This window comes from Geotrypetes seraphini, chromosome 3, assembly GCF_902459505.1.
Source record: "Geotrypetes seraphini chromosome 3, aGeoSer1.1, whole genome shotgun sequence".
Lineage (NCBI taxonomy): Eukaryota > Metazoa > Chordata > Amphibia > Gymnophiona > Dermophiidae > Geotrypetes > Geotrypetes seraphini.
This window is the reverse complement of record NC_047086.1, coordinates 351,609,891-351,627,702: the sequence shown is the minus strand read 5'-3', so window position 1 is coordinate 351,627,702 and position 17,812 is coordinate 351,609,891. Positions and strand designations below refer to the sequence as shown.

Sequence of the window (17,812 nt, the reverse complement as noted above, 5' to 3'; positions counted from 1 at the left end):
CAGGCCGGCCATGAGTACCTCGCGTCTGGAGCACAATGAGCACTTTTTCCCTTTCAAAGTGCTCATTGTGCTGAAAACTGCCCTAGCTGCAAAAAAGTTCCGGTTAGATGAGAAAACAAAGCAAAAACAGCAATTTTAAAGGGAAATAAGCCCTTTAGACCAGCACAGCATCAGGATTTTTTTTTTTTCCCCAGAACAGACTCCACGGGCTCTCTAACCAGAGGCTTAACCGATATCAGTGGCCAGCCTGCCAGCTGAGGTACATCTACAAAAATGTGGTGGAGGAAGGTGGGGGGAGGGACCCAGAATACAACCCACCGGGTTTAACACCCCCGAGGTCAGACGGATCCCCAAACAGGACCCGTCCAAGCTCCGCCTGGTACTAAAGAGGACCCAGGAGTCCTAAAACAAATTCCAACAGCCCTAAGAGGGGGAACTAAATTAGTCTTACCACTCTGCTAGAGATTAAGCAGCACTAGTTGGGGAGGGGGAGTCCCAGCTAATATACAAGTTTTTGGTCTCAGTCTCCACCTACTGGTCACAGTGAGATATAACTCATCTGTGAAGATTGAACTATACTGGTCTATCAGGCGACACAGAAGTAGGTGTTTCTATCTATCTCTTTTCTATAGATGGTTGTTTCAAGTCAGTGTTGTTTTTTAATTAGTTTAATATCTAAATATGATATCTCATTGAGGTCATATTGGATTTTGAACTTAAGATGCGGATCACATGCGTTCATCCATGAGTGGACCATTTTCACTATCGATACTCCCTTTCCATAAAATGAAAATATTGTCTTGTATAGAAGAATATCATCCGAGAAAGGGTTTTGCTTTAGGTGAGTGACTTCAAATTCAGCAACATACAGATTAGCGAGGTTTGGTGCCATTGGTGATCCCATGGCTGTGCTTATCTGCTGGAGAAAGACTTCTTAGAAACGAAAGTAGTTATATGATCGTAATCTCCTTTACCTCTTTTCCATGTTTAGCCATGCTTTCAAGATTAATTTCTATTACCCTCCAGTTGGTTTTTTCCCCTAAATGTATCTCTATCTTCTTTAAATATTGTAGTTCACCCTCCTTTCATTTTGTACTGGTAATTATTTGTACGTATACACTGTATGTTTATTTGTATAAAGTTGTTTTATTGTTTGTTTCCTAATTTTAAATTGTCAAACGCATTGAAATATTTGACATTGCATGTACAACACATTTTTAATAAACTTGAAACTTGTTAATGCTATTGTTGCTAAAGTTAAAATGAAGTGATTTGGTATTCTTCTATTTGTCTGACGTCTTTTCAATGTTTTTTCCAACTATTTTGAGAGATTCTAGCTGTGGAATTTAGTGCATCAATATCCATGGTAACTAACACTATGTTACTGAATTCTCCTTAGATGTTCTTTAGCAGGTTAATCATGTGTGATGAATCACGGACGTATGACACAATTTTAGATACAAAAGGTCTGAGGAAGAAGTCCACGAACTTTGACAAAGGCTCCAGTATTGAATTATTACCCGATATGATGGGTCGACCAGGAGGATCTGTGATGTGCATCTTAGATAATATATAAATCGTTGGAACAACTGGATTCTTTTCAAATAAGAATTCCCTTTTTTTAGAAGTAATATAGCCAGCATCCATCACTATCTATGTGAGTCCATCTATTTCATTTTTCAAGGCTTCAGTAGAGTCTTTATTCAAGATATAATAATACGTTACATCATACACCTGTCTTTCAACCTCATGGATATATTTGTCTCTGTCTAGGATACAATTCCTCCACCCTTATCAGCAGGTTTAATAATGATGTCAGTGTTATTTGAAAGATAGAAGACAGCCTTGTGTGCTTCCTTTGTTAAATTATAAAATGCTTTCTTATGATTTTCCTCCAGTTGTTTAATATCTCTCATGATGCACTGTTGAAACATCTCGGCTGGATCATTAGGTGCGGGTGGAATCCACTTTGATTTACACTTCATGACAGATATATCAGTGCTTCCACTATTGTTTGAAAATAAGTGTTTAATTTGTAGATTTCTGGTGAAGCGAAATATATCCACAGATAAATGCTTTCAAACTTTAAAGAATTTTTTGGCATAAAATAGTGTGCAGTGATTGAGATTGCAATTTCAGCCATTTAACTCTCAAGCTTGGCCCGATGTTTTGGTCTGACACAATAAAAATCTCTGAGTTGTTCAAAATTCTATATGTGAGCGATTAGTTTGCCACTCTATTTTTTGTTTTCAGATATTTAAGAAGCACCAATGGTGTTAAATATCTCAAAATCTGTAGTAAAAAAGCTGCTACTGATGAGGGAGCTGAAAGTTACATTGATAAATTTGCTAAAAGGATATCTGATGGAAACCTTGTTCCTGAACAAATTTACATAGTAACATAGTAAATGACAGCAGATAAAAGACCTGAACGGTCCATCCAGTCTGCCCAATAGTCATATAATACAGTACATTAATGGTTAAATTGTCTTTTCTTGAATATTTCTGGGCAAAAGACCACAGAAGTGCGTCCAGCGCTGTCTTTAGGCATCTCCTGCTGGAGCCATTGAAACCCACTCCAACATATCCTAACTATCCTGTCACTGGAGCTTCTACCAAACCAAAACACCATATATGGGACACAGACCTTGCCGGATTGCCCAGTACTGGCCTTAGTTTGTTTTATACCATTCATTTTCTAATTAGAGATTTTCTGTGTTCATCCCATGCTTTTTTGAATTCCGTCACTGTTTTCATCTCCACCATTTCCCTCGGGAGGGCATTCCAGGCATCTACCACCCCTCTCAGTGAAAAAGAATTTCCTAACATTATTTCTAAGTCTGCCACCCTGCAATTTCAATTCATGCCCTCTAGTATTACCATTTTCTTTCTCTAGAAAAAAATTTGTTTCTATATTAATTACTTTCAAGTTTGTTCAAGAGCCTCCTATGAGGAAATGTGTGAAAGGCTTTGCTGAAATCTAAGTAAATTATATCTAGCTCACTCCCTCGATCTACCTTATATGGTACTCAAATATAAACTGATCTAATTATAAATCAAGGTAAACTTTTTTCCCCATCAGGGGGGTTTATATTCAATTGCCCTGCCATACACCCAGCCCTCATTCCCTTCCTGCACAGCTCTGCACCCAGCCTCCGATGCCTCCCTTAAACCTTGGTGGTCCAGCAGTGGGCTGGGACAGAAGCGATTCTTCCTGTGTCCTTTCCCGACCAACTGTTAGCCACCCAACCTTCCTCCTGCCTCCCGGACCCGTTGCGGGCCTCCCACGGGCCTGCTTTAAGCCCTGGTGGTCCAGCAGTGAGCTGGGATAGAAGCAATCCTTCCTGCATCCTGTCCTAGCAAGCTGTTAACCACTCCGCCTCCCAAACTGTTGCAAGCCTCCTTGGGAAGGTTTCCGGGTCAGCTGCGGGTGGCTTTCAGAAGAGAAGTACAAGAAGGAGGAGGGAGTCGGCCAGAGGAGGTAACACCACGTGAGGGAGTCAAGTGAAGAGGATGAGAGACGCGTTAGGACACGGAAGAAAGAGGGGCAAATTGTGACAGGAAGGGAAGGCTTCTGAGTCAGCTACAGACCACGTGTAGGAACCACTGCTTTGAGAAGAGAAGTATGGCAGGGAGGAGGGAGCCAGCCACAGGAGGTAACACCTGTGGGAGGACATGAGGCGCATTGGGACATAGAAGAGAGGAAGAGGGGCATGTTGGGACAGGAAGGATGAAGCAGAACCCTGGTTCGTAAGTATGAGCCCGACGTAAGTTAGGTGTTCTTAAATAGGGGACTGCCCGTAGTAGAGGATGTGAGGCAATGGAAAAGGTGGGGGTAAATGATTGTTACGCACAGGTAACAGTTGCTTTTGGAATAAGAAAATGTGAGGCTACAACTGTGGATCGTGTTCATTCTAGTTTTAATTGCATTGCGATAGTGAATATTGCTCTGGTTAGGATTATAGTAATTATGTTAGTATATACAATAATTGAAGTTGTTTCTTTCATATTGTGTAAATTCCTTGAATAAAAAGAGACCTCTTGTAAAGAGTGAACATATTTTAGTGCCCTGCTGTATAAGTACTGCTTCAATGTTTTATACAAGGTGATATGAATAAAAACCCTGTAAGTTTAATACTCTCCAATAAATATCACTGTTCAACTTTTTACCTTTTGTTTTTGCTTTTGAAAAGCTGCCTCTAGAGATTCCAGTTGGAACTGCTTTTGCTGTCTTTCTTTTTTCAGTTTGTCCAGTTGTTTCTCAAGTTCTTCAATTTTCTGAAGGGCTTTTGTAGGGAGCCCTTCTTTCCATGCTTCTGCAGCCCAACTCATTTTATTGACTTAATTAGTCAAACATGCCAAGACCTAGAAATCAAATAAGCATTATAAAATCACCAATGGTTTTCTTTGTCCAAATAGATGAGATTTAGTTTGTTGGATTCTGCCACTCCTAGCTTCATATACCAGTATTTCCCCAACATTTTTAAACCTAAGACACATCAAGCTTTATAGAAAAGGTAATACAAACATGGAAAGAACTCATATAACCAAAAGAGCTAGGGAAGCATCAGTCTCTTATTCATGTGAAAAAGGATAGATGGGGTAAAGACAAACATGATACTTTCCCAATGACCACTTCCTTCTGCAGAAGGAGATATCAGGATGGTGTGAGTTGACAATGTAGCTGCTTACATTGTCTATCACATGTGTCAGCCAGAGCTCCTCTGTCCCTGCTTTCAATATAGAATAAGTCACAACCATGGTTCAGTATATTTTACTCCCATCTCACTCAGCTCAGAGGTTGGAGGTAGAGAATAACACAGGGACAAAGTTTTCCCCTCATCTCCGTCAGCTTTGACCCTATCTCTCCTCCATCCCCACAAACTCCATCACACTAGTTCCATCATTTTTGATTTAAAAAAAAAAAAAAATAAAAAAAAAGACGACAATAGCTCACTTAAAAGTACAAATAAGATGTACTTTTGCAGGGACAGGGAAAAACTTTGTCCCCACCTCATTTTCTAGCTGGAGGTACACAAAAACAGGAAGCAATGTGCAATGTGTGAAATACGAAACAGAGCCTAGCTATGCAAGTTCTGCAGACTCCTGATCCACTCTAAAGTAACTCAACATGTAACCAAGAAGTTAAAACAGGTATTGTCCTAGAATCACCAAGCACTCATACACAGAGCATTTGCAGGCTGCCTTCTTGTTACTTTCTACTCAAGAGAACATATGAAAAAAATGCAAACCAAACAGATCCTAGCTTGCTCCACAAGCATTTATACCAGGGGTGCCCACACTTTTTGGGCTTGCGAGCTACTTTTAAAATGACCAAGTCAAAATGATCTACCAACAATAAAATTTAAAAAAAAAACACAAAGCACACTGTACGCTGAGAAAATGTTAATTATCATTCCTATTCCAGGTTTTTTTCAAAGAGGTCAAGGCAGATGACTCTATGCACTGTCACCTCAGTAACAACCATACAAAAATAGACAAATATACCTCCCTCCCTTTTTACTAAACCACAATAGCAGTTTTTAGCGCAGGGAGCTGTGCTGAATGCCCCGCGCTTCTCTCGACACTCATAGGCTCCCTGCGCTAAAAAATGCTATTGTGGTTTAGTAAAAGGGGGGGCCATAATTCAAAATATAGACAGCAGATATAAATTCAGACACATTTTGATCACTAAATTGAAAATAAAATCATTTTTCCTACCTTGTTTGGTGATTTCATGAGTCTCTGATTGCACTTTCTTCTTCTGATTGTGCATCCAATCTTTCTTCCCTTGTTTTAGCCTTTATGCTTCCTCTCCTGGACCTGCGGTGCTTATACGCAAATGCAAGAAGCCTCACGGCCAAGATGGGTGAACTAGAAGTCGTCGCCAAGGGGGAGGACCTGGATATAATTGGAATTGTAGAAACCTGGTGGACAGAGGAAAATCAATGGGATATAGCGCTGCCAGGGTACAAGCTCTATAGGAGGGACAGGACCCACAAAAAGGGGGGAGGCATAGCACTATATATAAAGGAATCTATCCACTCGGTCGGAATGGATATGGCAATGAAGGCAGAGGGGCTGGAATCGCTGTGGGTCAAATTACCGGGAAACAAGGGTGCGAGCATTAAACTGGGGCTGTACTATCGACCACCTGGTACGCCAGAGGGAGTCGGACACGACTTGGAAGCGGAATTGAGACAGGAGTGCAGGACTGGAAATGTAACAGTGATGGGGGACTTCAACTACCCAGGGATAGACTGGAGTACGGGTCACTCCAACTGCACTAGGGAGACAGGATTTGTAGAAGCTGTGAAGGACTGCTTCATGGAGCAACTAGTCAAAGAACCGACGCGAGGAGGTGCTACTCTTGACCTCATCCTAAACGGATTAGGGGGGCCTGCAAGAGAGGTAGAAGTGGGAGGACCACTAGGCAACAGTGATCATAACACGATCAGATTCACATTAGAAAGAGGGACACCCATAGTTAGGAGGACCGCAACAACTGCGTTGAACTTCAAGAAAGGGAAATACGCTGCTATGAGGGAAATGGTGGGGAGGAAGCTCAGAAACATCTTTAGGATGGAGACTGTGGGAAGCGCCTGGACCCTATTTAGGGACACCCTGCAGGAAGCACAGAGAATGTACGTCCCCAATTTCAGGAAAGGCTGCAAGAACAAGCGATCAAAGGACCCGGTTTGGATGTCAATAGAAGTAAAGAGGGCGATAAAGGACAAAAAAGTATCTTTCCGGAGATGGAAAGAGGACCCAACAGAGGAAAATCACCAGGCGCACAGGAAATGCCAAAAGGAATGCCACCGGGAGGTTAGAAAAGCAAAAGAGAAATACGAAGAGGGGCTGGCCAAGGAGGCGAAAAACTTCAAGGCATTCTTCAGTTACGTTAAAGGGAAGCGACCAGCGAGAGAGGAGGTAGGGCCGTTGGACGATGGGGACAGGAAGGGAGTGATTAAGGAGGATAAAGAGGTAGCTGAGAGGTTGAACACGTTCTTCTCGTCGGTTTTCACGAGCGAAGACACATCTAATATACCGGACTCATAGGAGCTCATGAGTGGGGAACAGGCTGAAAAATTAGAGCACATAGAGGTAAGTAGGGAGGATGTCCTCAAACAGATAGACAGGTTAAAATGCGGCAAATCACCGGGCCCGGACGGGATCCACCCAAGGGTGCTGAAAGAACTAAGACAGGAAATAGCGGGCACAATCCAACATGTTTGCAACCTATCCTTGAAAACTGGTGAGGTGCCAGAGGACTGGAAATTGGCAAATGTCACACCGATCTTCAAGAAGGGATCGAGGGGTGACCCCGGGAACTACAGGCCGGTGAGCCTGACTTCAATAATAGGGAAGATGGTGGAAGCTATGATCAAGGACGGCATTTGTGAGCACATCGAGAGGAATGGCCTACTGAGAACAAGCCAGCACGGATTCTGTAAGGGAAGGTCGTGCCTAACGAACCTTCTGTACTTCTTTGAGGGAATAAGCAGTCGGATGGACAATGGGGAGCCCATAGACATCATTTACCTCGACTTTCAAAAGGCTTTCGACAAGGTGCCACATGAAAGGCTACTTAAGAAGCTGTGGAGCCACGGGGTGGGAGGGGATGTGCACAGATGGATCAAGCACTGGCTGTCGGGTAGACTGCAGAGGGTTGGAGTAAAGGGCCAATATTCTGACTGGCGGGGAGTCACGAGCGGTGTGCCACAGGGATCGGTGCTGGGGCCTTTACTCTTTAACATATTCATCAATGACCTGGAAAAGGAGGCAAAGTGTGAGGTTATAAAATTCGCAGACGATACCAAAATGTGCGGCAGAGTTAGGACCAGGGAGGAGTGTGAGGACCTACAAAGGGACCTGGACAAGCTGGAAGACTGGGCAAACAAATGGCAAATGCGCTTCAACGTGGACAAATGCAAGGTCATGCATATAGGGAAAAAGAACCCGTTGTTCAACTACAAATTGGGGGGGGTATTGTTGGGAGACAGCAGACTCGAGAGAGACTTGGGTGTGCTGGTGGATGCATCACTGAAGCCATCTGCACAGTGCGCAGCAGCCTCGAAAAAAGCCAACAGGATGCTGGGCATCATAAAGAAGGGCATAACAACCAGAACACGGGAAGTCATCATGCCATTGTATCGAGCGATGGTACGTCCGCATCTGGAATACTGCGTTCAGTATTGGTCACCGCACCTCAAGAAGGACATGGCGGTAGTTGAGAGAGTCCAAAGGAGAGCAACAAAAATGGTAAAAGGGCTGGAACACTGCTCGTACGCCGAGAGGCTGGATAGGCTGGGGCTCTTCTCTCTGGAGAAAAGGAGACTCAGGGGAGATATGATAGAGACCTTCAAGATCATGAGGGGCATAGAGAGGGTGGATAGGGACAGATTCTTCAGACTGAAGGGGACAGCAAATATGAGGGGGCATTCTGAGAAACTGAAGGGAGACAGGTTCAAAACAAATGCAAGGAAGTTCTTTTTCACCCAAAGGGTAGTGGACACTTGGAATGCGCTACCGGAGGAAGTGATCAGGCAGAGTACGGTACAGGGATTCAAGCAGGGATTGGATGGATTCCTGAGGGATAGAGGGATCGTGGGGTACTGAGTAAACCAACCTGGTCGTGCATGTGCAAGACCGGAGGGCTAGGACTTCGATAGGAGGGCAGAACTTAAATGGGAAACCAAGGTGGCAGGGGAGCCCCTTCTGATGATTCAGACAGGCCTTGACCTGTTTTTGGCCACCGCGGGAGCGGACTGCTGGGCAGGATGGACCTGTGGTCTGACCCGGCAGAGGCACTGCTTATGTTCTTATGTTCCTCCAGACCTCATTCCCTCCCCCAACTTTTTCTTCCTCGCTCCCTGCCCTTTCTTTCTCCCTGCCTCCCTTTCTTTTTTTTCTCTCTTCATGCCCCCTTTCTTTTTTTTCTGTTTCCCTTCTTTCCTTCTGTCTCCCTGCCTGCCCCCTTTCTTTCTTTCTCCCTACCCTCCACCAAGCCACTGCTACCACCATCGGGGAACAGGCCCCCAAGCGATTGGCTGGCCCGAACTTCCTCTCCAACAGCAGAAATGACGTCGGGGAGAGGAAGGCTGATCGGCCTGGTAGATCGCCAAGGCAAAGTGAGTCTGATCGACTCACTTTGCCCTGGCGATCTACCGGTCAATCACGATCGACCTATTGGGCACCCCTGATTTATACTGTAGATAAGAAATGCTAAACATCTAACATAGTAACATGGTAGATGACGGCAGATAAAGACCCAAATGGTCCATCCAATCTGCCCAACTTGATTCAATCTAAATTTTACAAATTTTTTCTTCTTAGCTATTTCTGCGCAAGAATCCAAAGCTCTACCCGGTACTATGCTTGGGTTCCAAATGCCAAAATCTCTGTCAAAACCAACTCCAGCCCATCTACACCCTCCCAGTCACTGAAGCCCTCCCCAGTCCATCCTCTCCCAAACGGCCATATACAGACAGACACAGACCGTGCAAGTCTGCCCAGTACTGGCGTTAGTTCAATATTTAATATTATTTTCTGATTCTAGATCCTGTGTTCATCCCACACTTCTATGAACTCCATCACCATTTTCCTCTCCACCACCTCTCTCGGGAGTGCATTCCAGGCATCCACCACCCTCTCCGTAAAGTAGAATTTCCTAACATTGCTCTTGAATCTACTACCCCTCAACCTCAAATTATGTCCTCTGGTTTTACCATTTTCCTTTCTCTGGAAAATATTTTGCTCTACGTTAATACCCTTCAAGTATTTATATATAGACCTCTATTTGTAGCCCACAGATACTATGGGGAAGATTCTCAAAACACAGATAAATTCTCACAAGGGTTAGAGTAGAAACTACTATCAAAAAAAGTTTTCTAAACACTACTCTCCTCCAAAGACACAGGAAAATCACTGCTACCAAACATCAAAATGTGGAGAAAAATACCTCTGTGTTTACAGTACTCTACTCAATTCAAGCAAACACCAACTAGTCAAGAGAGCACACATTAATCATAGATCAAAAAACATTCATGCATAATTCATGTGCAAACAGTGACTCCCACGAACTTTGGGAATAATGTCTTTTGTGCAGAAAACAGTCTCTCAACAAAATAATCAGTACGAGTCAGACTTTTACATCCAAAAGATTGCATGGATATACAGCAGGCAAACCTCTTCAAAATGGCAGGCCTTCCCCTTCCATAGGAGGGGCCTTAAGCAACTTGGGCCAATCAGAGAAATAGATCCCTCCCCGGATATACCGAGGAAGGGAGGCCCACCATTTTGAAGAGGAGTGCCTGCTGGCCAGAGGGATTAGGTATCCCTCCAGTCAGCCATCATAAATAAGGCAGGGGTGTGAGAGTCACTTTACAGCAGTGGCAGGAGGAAGTGGCATCTTTCCTGCTGATCTTCGATTTGGGGTCTTTTTTTTTAGTTGTGGGTTTATTCTGTGCATGTGTCAATCGCTATCACCAGTGATCGGTAAATGCAAATATAGAGATTCTCTACGAACCTCATTTGCATGTGCGGTTTTTTAAGAATGACTTGCCTTTTTTAAATAGTTACAATCGCAGCCGTGACAGCAGCCCATCATATTTTATTGTAAACATTTGAGAATCTTCCCCTATGTCCATATGCACCAGATCTGAAATATGAAACTCATCTTAAGCGTCAGCACAGTTAGGAAGTGGAACGTTCAAATCTAATAAAATGTTCCTTCAAATCAGAAATTTAAAAAAAAGGGTTTCAGAGACTAACTATGTAGCCGCTGGCTTAGACTTTTGGACATGAATATACAAACTAAGGTGTTGGGTTCTAAAAGGTTTCTTCCTGGGAACAAAATGGGGCCAAAACATTTCCTGCAGGAATTTTCACAGTCCTGATAAATCAAATTACAGGACCTATCAGATTTCAGAAACTTTACTTGCATGACACTGTGCACCTATTACCAAAAGTACTTGGGATTTAGCTAGGTACTTAGGATCTGGGTTGGCCACTGTTGGAAACAGGATACTGGGCTTGATAGACCTTCGGTCTCTCCCAGTATGACAATTCTTATGTTAGTGGTTAAAATATAAGACAGAGAAGGTATATGTGATTATAGTTACAGTAGCTGTTTTTCATGTCACTGTTCAATTGCAATTGATGGTACAATTCAGAATTGAAAACAACGGTGAAAATAAATGCACCAACCAATCAATACATCTTCAATAAAGCACCATAAAAGTAGCAGCCCTTTATCCCAATATCTTAAGTCACAGGGAGAGGAGTGGATTTTTAATTGCAAGCTATGACACCACCTGAGGGCCCAGACAGTACAAGGGGCCGCTGAAAAGTTCTCAGCCCAACCAAGAAGAGAATGATGTGAAGCTATGAAACATACAAGTTATTCCACACTTTTGACACTTTTCATTTCAACGATATGAAATGAAACGAAAAGTGTCAAGAAAGGTGTGGAATAACTTGTACATTTCATTGCTCCAAGTTTCAAGTTTATTTAAAATTTCTTATACCACCTAATCAAAGGTAATACAAATATCTTCTAAGCGGTGTACAAAAATGTTAAAACCATCTACATCATTCTCTTCTTGGTTGGGTTGAGAACTTTTCAGCGGCCCCTCATAGTGCTCCATTTATCATAAGTCTGCCATTTCCTATTCTAACATAATTTATTTTGGAACTTTGATTATAAGTGGAATATTAAATCTGATATTTCTTCTTGGGCTTTGAGTGAGAACTATTTGTGTTACAAGTAGAAAGCTATCACAGAGCTACTGGACTTGTGCATTTTTCAGATGTAGGTCCTATGTTATGGAACTTCCAAAAGATATTCAAAAACAAAAACACTGTGGAGAAGATGATGTCCAAGATGCAGGCTTTATTGAAAATACAGTTAATTGACTGTATTTTCAATAAAGCCTGCATCTTGGACATCATCTTCTCCACAGTGTTTTTGTTTTTGGATGACTTCTGGTTCTGTGGAATATCAAGGGTCAAATTTTTGCTTGTACAGTGGAACCTTGGTTTATGAGCATAATTCATTCCAGAAGTATGCTCCTAAACCAAATTGGTCATATATCAAAGTGAGTTTCCCCAAAGAAATGAATGGAAACTCGCTTGATACGTTCCCCCCTCACTTCGAGGCCACCGGCGCTGCTCCGTTCCCACCCCTCGAGGCCACCGGCGCTGCTCCATACCCCCCACCCCCCCTGCGATCTGGCATCCCCCCCCAAAAACCCAAATAGCATCCCTTACCCCGATTTGGCACTGGCACCAGCATCAACGCACAGGACATGCCGGTGCCCGAAGATCCTCCCTCTTGGCTGGGATGGGCATTGAGCATTTGCGTATGCTCAAGGCCTTCTGGTGTCGCTCTCTCTGAGAATCTCGAAGAAAGCGAGACCAGAATGCCTTGAGCATGCGGAAATGCTCAAGGCCCAGTCCAGCCCAGAGGGAGGATCTTCGATGCCCAGCCCAGCCAAGAGGGAAGATCTTCTGACACCAGCACTGGCATGTCCTGTGCGTTGGCGCCAAATCGGGGTAAGGGATGCTATTTGGGTGCTCAACGGAGTATGTAGGATCGCGGAGGGGGGCACTCGTAAATCGAGTCAAGCTCGGTTTCTGAGGCGCCAATTTTGCAAATGTTTTGCTCGTCTTGCAAAACACTCGCAAACCAGTGCACTCATAAACCGAGGTTTGACTGCACTTCCAAAAGATATTACATTCTTGGTGCATACAGTATATGGTTAACCTTGCCTGTTCTGCATTAGTCAAAAATGTACAGGCCCATCTTTTTCCACTAGCTTTTAGTTCCCAATGATGCTACTTCCTTGGAGCTGCCGGAACTGATAGGATGTAGGGGGTTTCTTCATTTCAATTAATAGTCAAAACAGTTTCTATGGTATCTTTCATTTTGCTTTTATCATATTAGTTTGTGTGGGGGGGAGGTTTGTTGTTTTTTGATCATATCATTTTTAATGTTATGTCGTCGTCTGTCGTCACCTCTAGCGAAAGGGCATGTGTTGTGGTGATCTCAAACGTCATGTATCTCCTAGGTTCTTACCAGTTATTACCAGGAAAAAAAGACAGATTCGTCAGCTTTTTTTTTTTTTTTTATTTTGGAATGGAAATAAGGATCAACAATTGAATCGTAGCTGATTCATTTTTTTAATCGGCCTAACAACGCACCTAGGACAAACTTTGGAGAACTCTCTTTTCATTCTTTATTCTTATATAACTGAAAGCTTTTTCTCTCTCTCTACAAAGCCAGTTGCAAGGGGCTGACAGCGTCTCCAACGCGCCTAAAAGCAACAAATGTCCGAGCACAACTCACCTGCAGCCCACACTCAGCTCCCCACCAGACTACGAGCGTACTTTGCAAAATTCAAATTCTGCCGCCTCCACCCGAAGTAAACAACCCCAGAGCATCCCGCGACAACGAGAAGGGGGGAGGGGGAAGCGGGAATTCGGAAACGCAAGGGACCATTGGTTATCAGACGAAAGCGAGGAGGCGGGCGGAGGAAAAGAGTGCAACAGCATTGGCCTAAACGACATGGAGTAGCCTATAAGATAATCGGAAGGCAGTACTTCTTTCGAACTTATTGAAAGAAAATGCAACGTACTTTATGATTGGTTGTCTTTGGCACGCGCAGGCTGCGCGCCGTCTCTTCTTGTTTAGAGAATAGGCGTGGTAGCAAAAGGTTCTAAGATTGACTAGAAAAAGTGAAGTGTCTGCAAATTCAGGGTATTAGAAACTGTGGTACTTGGGTTGGGGTGGTTTTTTTTTAATGCAAGCTTAATATTTTTAAATAGCTTTTTTAGGTTTTTATTTATACAGGAAAAATGTAACAAAAATGTCTTAAAGCTGTCTGTTTCTATAAGAACGCGTTTTCCGAGGTGATGGTGATCACTGTAAACTATTTCCCAGTGGAATCTTTTGTATTGATTATGGTGATCTTGGGCTAGGGTTAGGGACTTGTCGTATCTTAACCGCACGTGCTTACAAAATCTTCATTTATTGACAGCTGAGGTTTCAGATTTCCTATCTGCAGGTCCGCTTTTTAGCTCCTCATTTCGCCGCTGTAACTGTTGCCGTTTCTGACCCCACGGATCTGTGCTGACACTAGTCTTGTTAATAATAATTAATTTGAGGAATCACCAGCTTTAGGGAGGTCTGCGTTTTAATCCGCACAAAATACCTCTCTCGTATGTATTTCTGTTTCAGTTTATATATCGCTGCTCAAGAAATGTGAAGAAAGTTTTTCTTCCAACACTTGTCTCATACTGTTTTTGAATTACATTAGGTTATAAGGGGGAAAAGCCTCAGATCCTAAGTTTCAAAACTGAACAAACACACTAGATAAGGTAGCTATCTCATTGGCTCTAACCCCCTCAAGTTCAATACTGCATGAAATACTTATTGATTTGTTCCTTTAGCTTTCAGCATATCAAATCTTATTCACTTTTTCAAAAAACAAAAAACATTTAGCTTCTTCTGTTGTTTAAAGCAGGCAATTAGTCTCCCTGCTGTCTTTGCCAGTCCCCTCCGCCATCCTGTATACTGTATATTGTTGAGGTCTGCATTTTACCCCAGAGCTGCGGCAGGAAAATGTACTTTTGCTTGGTTCAACCCAGTCTTTAACCCAGATCAGCAGGGCCCTAGACAGCTGCCCTAACGTCTAGGCTACTTTCTTAGCTTGTGAAATAATAAAGTTTTGCCACTTTTAATCTCAGCATAGGGAGGGAAAAGCATCAGGATCTGTCAGAGCTAAAGTGTCATGGAAACCGTCAGCCATAACCTATGCTGAGACTAATTGTGGCAAAACTAGAACGCTCTTCCAGAGGCGGTTATAGGGGAAAACACCCTCCAGAGATTTAAGACAAAGTTGGATGGATTCCTATTGAACCAGTACGTAAGCAGGTAGGGCTTTTCTCAGGGCACTGGTCTTTGACCTGGGGGCCACCATGGGAGTGGACTGCTGGGCACGATGGACCACTGGTCTGACCCAGCAGCGGCAAATTCTTATGTTCTTATTTGACAAGCTAAGTACTTTTTACTACAAGATATAAATGAGGACAATTCCTTGATGAAGCAACAAGAACTGGAACAGGATTTGATAATGCAATCTCATCACTCAGAGTAAATCATCTCAACTTAAATTCTGTTCCTTTAGGGCAGTGTATTGCAAACTGTGATTTCAGGTGTGCCGCGACACACTGGTGAAGAGAAGAGTCATCCGTGCCACCTGACTGCCTACAGGACGTGCCTCTCGCAGCGATGAAGGCACGCGTAAAGTTCAAATTTGCCTGTTTCTGCTTTAAAGCATTACACGGACTTGCCCCCAAATACATTACTGATCTTTTCTCCTTCTCAACCAACAGACACAAGAGAAGTTCACATTCCAACTTCGTTTCCCCCCCATTGAGAGGTTGCAAACTGAAAAAACACCATGAATTCCTTCTCTCACACCAAGCAGCATCATGGGGTAAAGACCTAGAACAATTACTTTCACCCTCTACTTATGAGGAATTTAGGAAACGTCTAAAAACACACCTGTTCCTAAAACATCTTGACAACTGATCCACTTATCTCTTTCCTCTCAATAGGACCTACTGTCCTTTTGATCACTTTTCTCCTCAACAATGAATTTCCTGTCTAATTACTTCTCTTTCTTCTTCCCCTCTTGAAGTCAGTCAATTTGTACCTTTGCTTAATCTTTTGTAAACCGCATAGAACTTCACGGTATTGCGGTATATAAGCTGTTATTATTATTATTATTATTATTATCCTGTAGGCCAGTGTTCTTCAATCACTGGTCTGTAGAAAATTCCTGCCGGTCCGCGCAGGGCCAGCGAGATCGGTGTGCTGAAATTTTGTGCCGGTCCACACAGGGCCTGCAAGATCAGGGGGATCCTGACAGTGGTTTTCTCCCCTCCTAGCAGCTCTCAGTACTTGCTAGCGCAGTGATTCACTTTGGCAGCCTTGGGACTTTTGCTGAGTCTCAGCCCTCTTCTGATGATGCAACTTCCTCTTTCCTCAGAGGCGGCGCGACCCATCAAAGGACCCAAGGCTGCCTAAGTGAATCACTGCTTCAGGCAAGTACTGAGAGCTGAGGGAAGGGGAGGAAGCCACTGTTGGAGGCTGGGAAGCTGGTGAATAAAGGGAGAGCTGCTACTGGACCTGGAGGGCGGGAGAAGGAGAGATGCTGCTGGGAGGGGAGGAGGGGAAGGGAAGAAAGTTATTGTTGGATAGGGGGAGGAGGGAAGGGAGAAACTGGCAGGGAGATTAGGGGAAGGGGTAAGGGTGGAATAGAGAGATCAGATGAGGGAAAGGGGAGAGACAGGGATGAGAAAGTAGAGAGAGGTTGATGCTGGGAAGGGGTAAGCAGAGAAATAAGGAGCGGGGAGATAAAAATGAAGAGAGCAGAATGAATAATGTAAAAAGGAAAGAGGGACCGCAGGCTAAGGGGAGAGGGGCATAGAAAGAAGGCAGATACCATATGGAAGGGGGAGATGCTGGAAGGAAGAGAGTGAAAAGAAGATGAAAGCAGAAACCAGAGACAACAAAAGGTAGAAAAAAAAATTTATTTCTATTTTGTGATTAGAATATATCAGATTTGAAATATATATCCTGCTAGAGCTGGTGTTAGACATAACTGGGGACTGCAAAGCCCAGGCAGTGCTTCTTTAGCTTCCAGCTGGCTTAGGGCCCTCTCTGACCAGGGGGCAGTTGCCATAGTTGCACTCCCCTAACACTATTCCTGTCATGTGTGGCTGCGGTATTCTGTTAGCATGATATTCCTTGTCATCAGCAGCAGATGAATCCAGAGACTAGTGGGATAACAGCCATCTACCGGCAGGTGGAGGTAGAATGCACTGAGTTGTTCTCAGGGTATATCTTGGATGCACAGCCTCCTGGCCAACCAGTCTACTCTATCTCCAGCAGGCTGGCGGATGTTTCTCACAGCTCCTGGATTCTATGGGTCCTGGGGCTACGATGCATTCGAGCCAGGTCGGGCTTTTGGAATGGAAGGGTGTTCTAGCACATTGTGCTAGCTTTGGAGGTACACCTGGGTCCCCCCCAGCGTCCCTACCTCACCCTCTTCAGGGTAACACCTGGGTCCGCCCAGCGTCCCTTACCCAAACCAACAGAGTGCCTTTTGTAAGTTTATTCTTACCCACAAAGGATGCCTGAAGAGGTAAGATAAAAGAGTACTGGTCACCGGCCGGTTACACGGTAACAGGCTGGATTTTTTTATCGGTTGTGTTGTGGTTTGGGGTTGCAAGGGCTCAATGCAAGGCCTTTCCCAGGGACGTGAGAGCCTAGTTTGGGGTGACCCGGCGGTGTTCTTCCCTCTCGGGGGGGGGGGGGGGGGGCACCAGTGGCAAGGATTTCCGATGCCTTCCCGCAGATGATCTGAGGCTGTTTTTTCCTTCACAGCCTCAAGGCACTTTTGTTTTATCTTTTTCCGGTAGCGGCCAGGGGTATGCTGCTTGCGGCACTGACAGGCGAGTTGTGGTGAGGTTTGCTTTTGGGAGAACGGGTCGCTACTTTGGCACGGTCTAGTAAGACGGGCTTAGGTCCGTAAGGGTGTGGGATGTCATGGGGTCCCAGGTGTCTTTCAGCACGGTGCGAGTAAGTGTTTTTTACTTGCTTCTGGTGGCACTCAGTCAATAGGAGCACGGTTTCCAGTGGCCTACACTCCTTCTGGTAGTCGGTCTCCAGCAGCTTGTGGCTGGTAGTTCCCTTTGCTTGTTGGGTCCTCCGAGGAAGGGCAGCTGGTCCACTGAGATGGCTT

General features: G+C 44.1%; 1 protein-coding gene across 4 annotated transcripts in view; it reads right to left on the bottom strand.

Annotated features, from left to right (window-relative positions):
- Window positions 1-17,812, bottom strand: part of CENPF (centromere protein F) — a 153,232-nt gene that overhangs the window by 115,183 nt on the left and 20,237 nt on the right. For 2 of the 4 annotated variants that reach the window (XM_033936675.1, XM_033936678.1), the window contains exons 1-2: window positions 13,348-13,475; window positions 4,170-4,364 (exon numbers count right to left, since the gene is read on the bottom strand). In XM_033936675.1, the coding sequence (XP_033792566.1) occupies window positions 4,170-4,331 (162 nt within the window). In that variant the 5' untranslated portion in view covers window positions 4,332-4,364; window positions 13,348-13,475. Of the gene's footprint in view, window positions 1-4,169; window positions 4,365-5,720; window positions 5,772-13,347; window positions 13,476-17,812 lie in introns of those variants that run through there. The other 2 variants (XM_033936677.1, XM_033936676.1) reach the window with 2 other exon arrangements.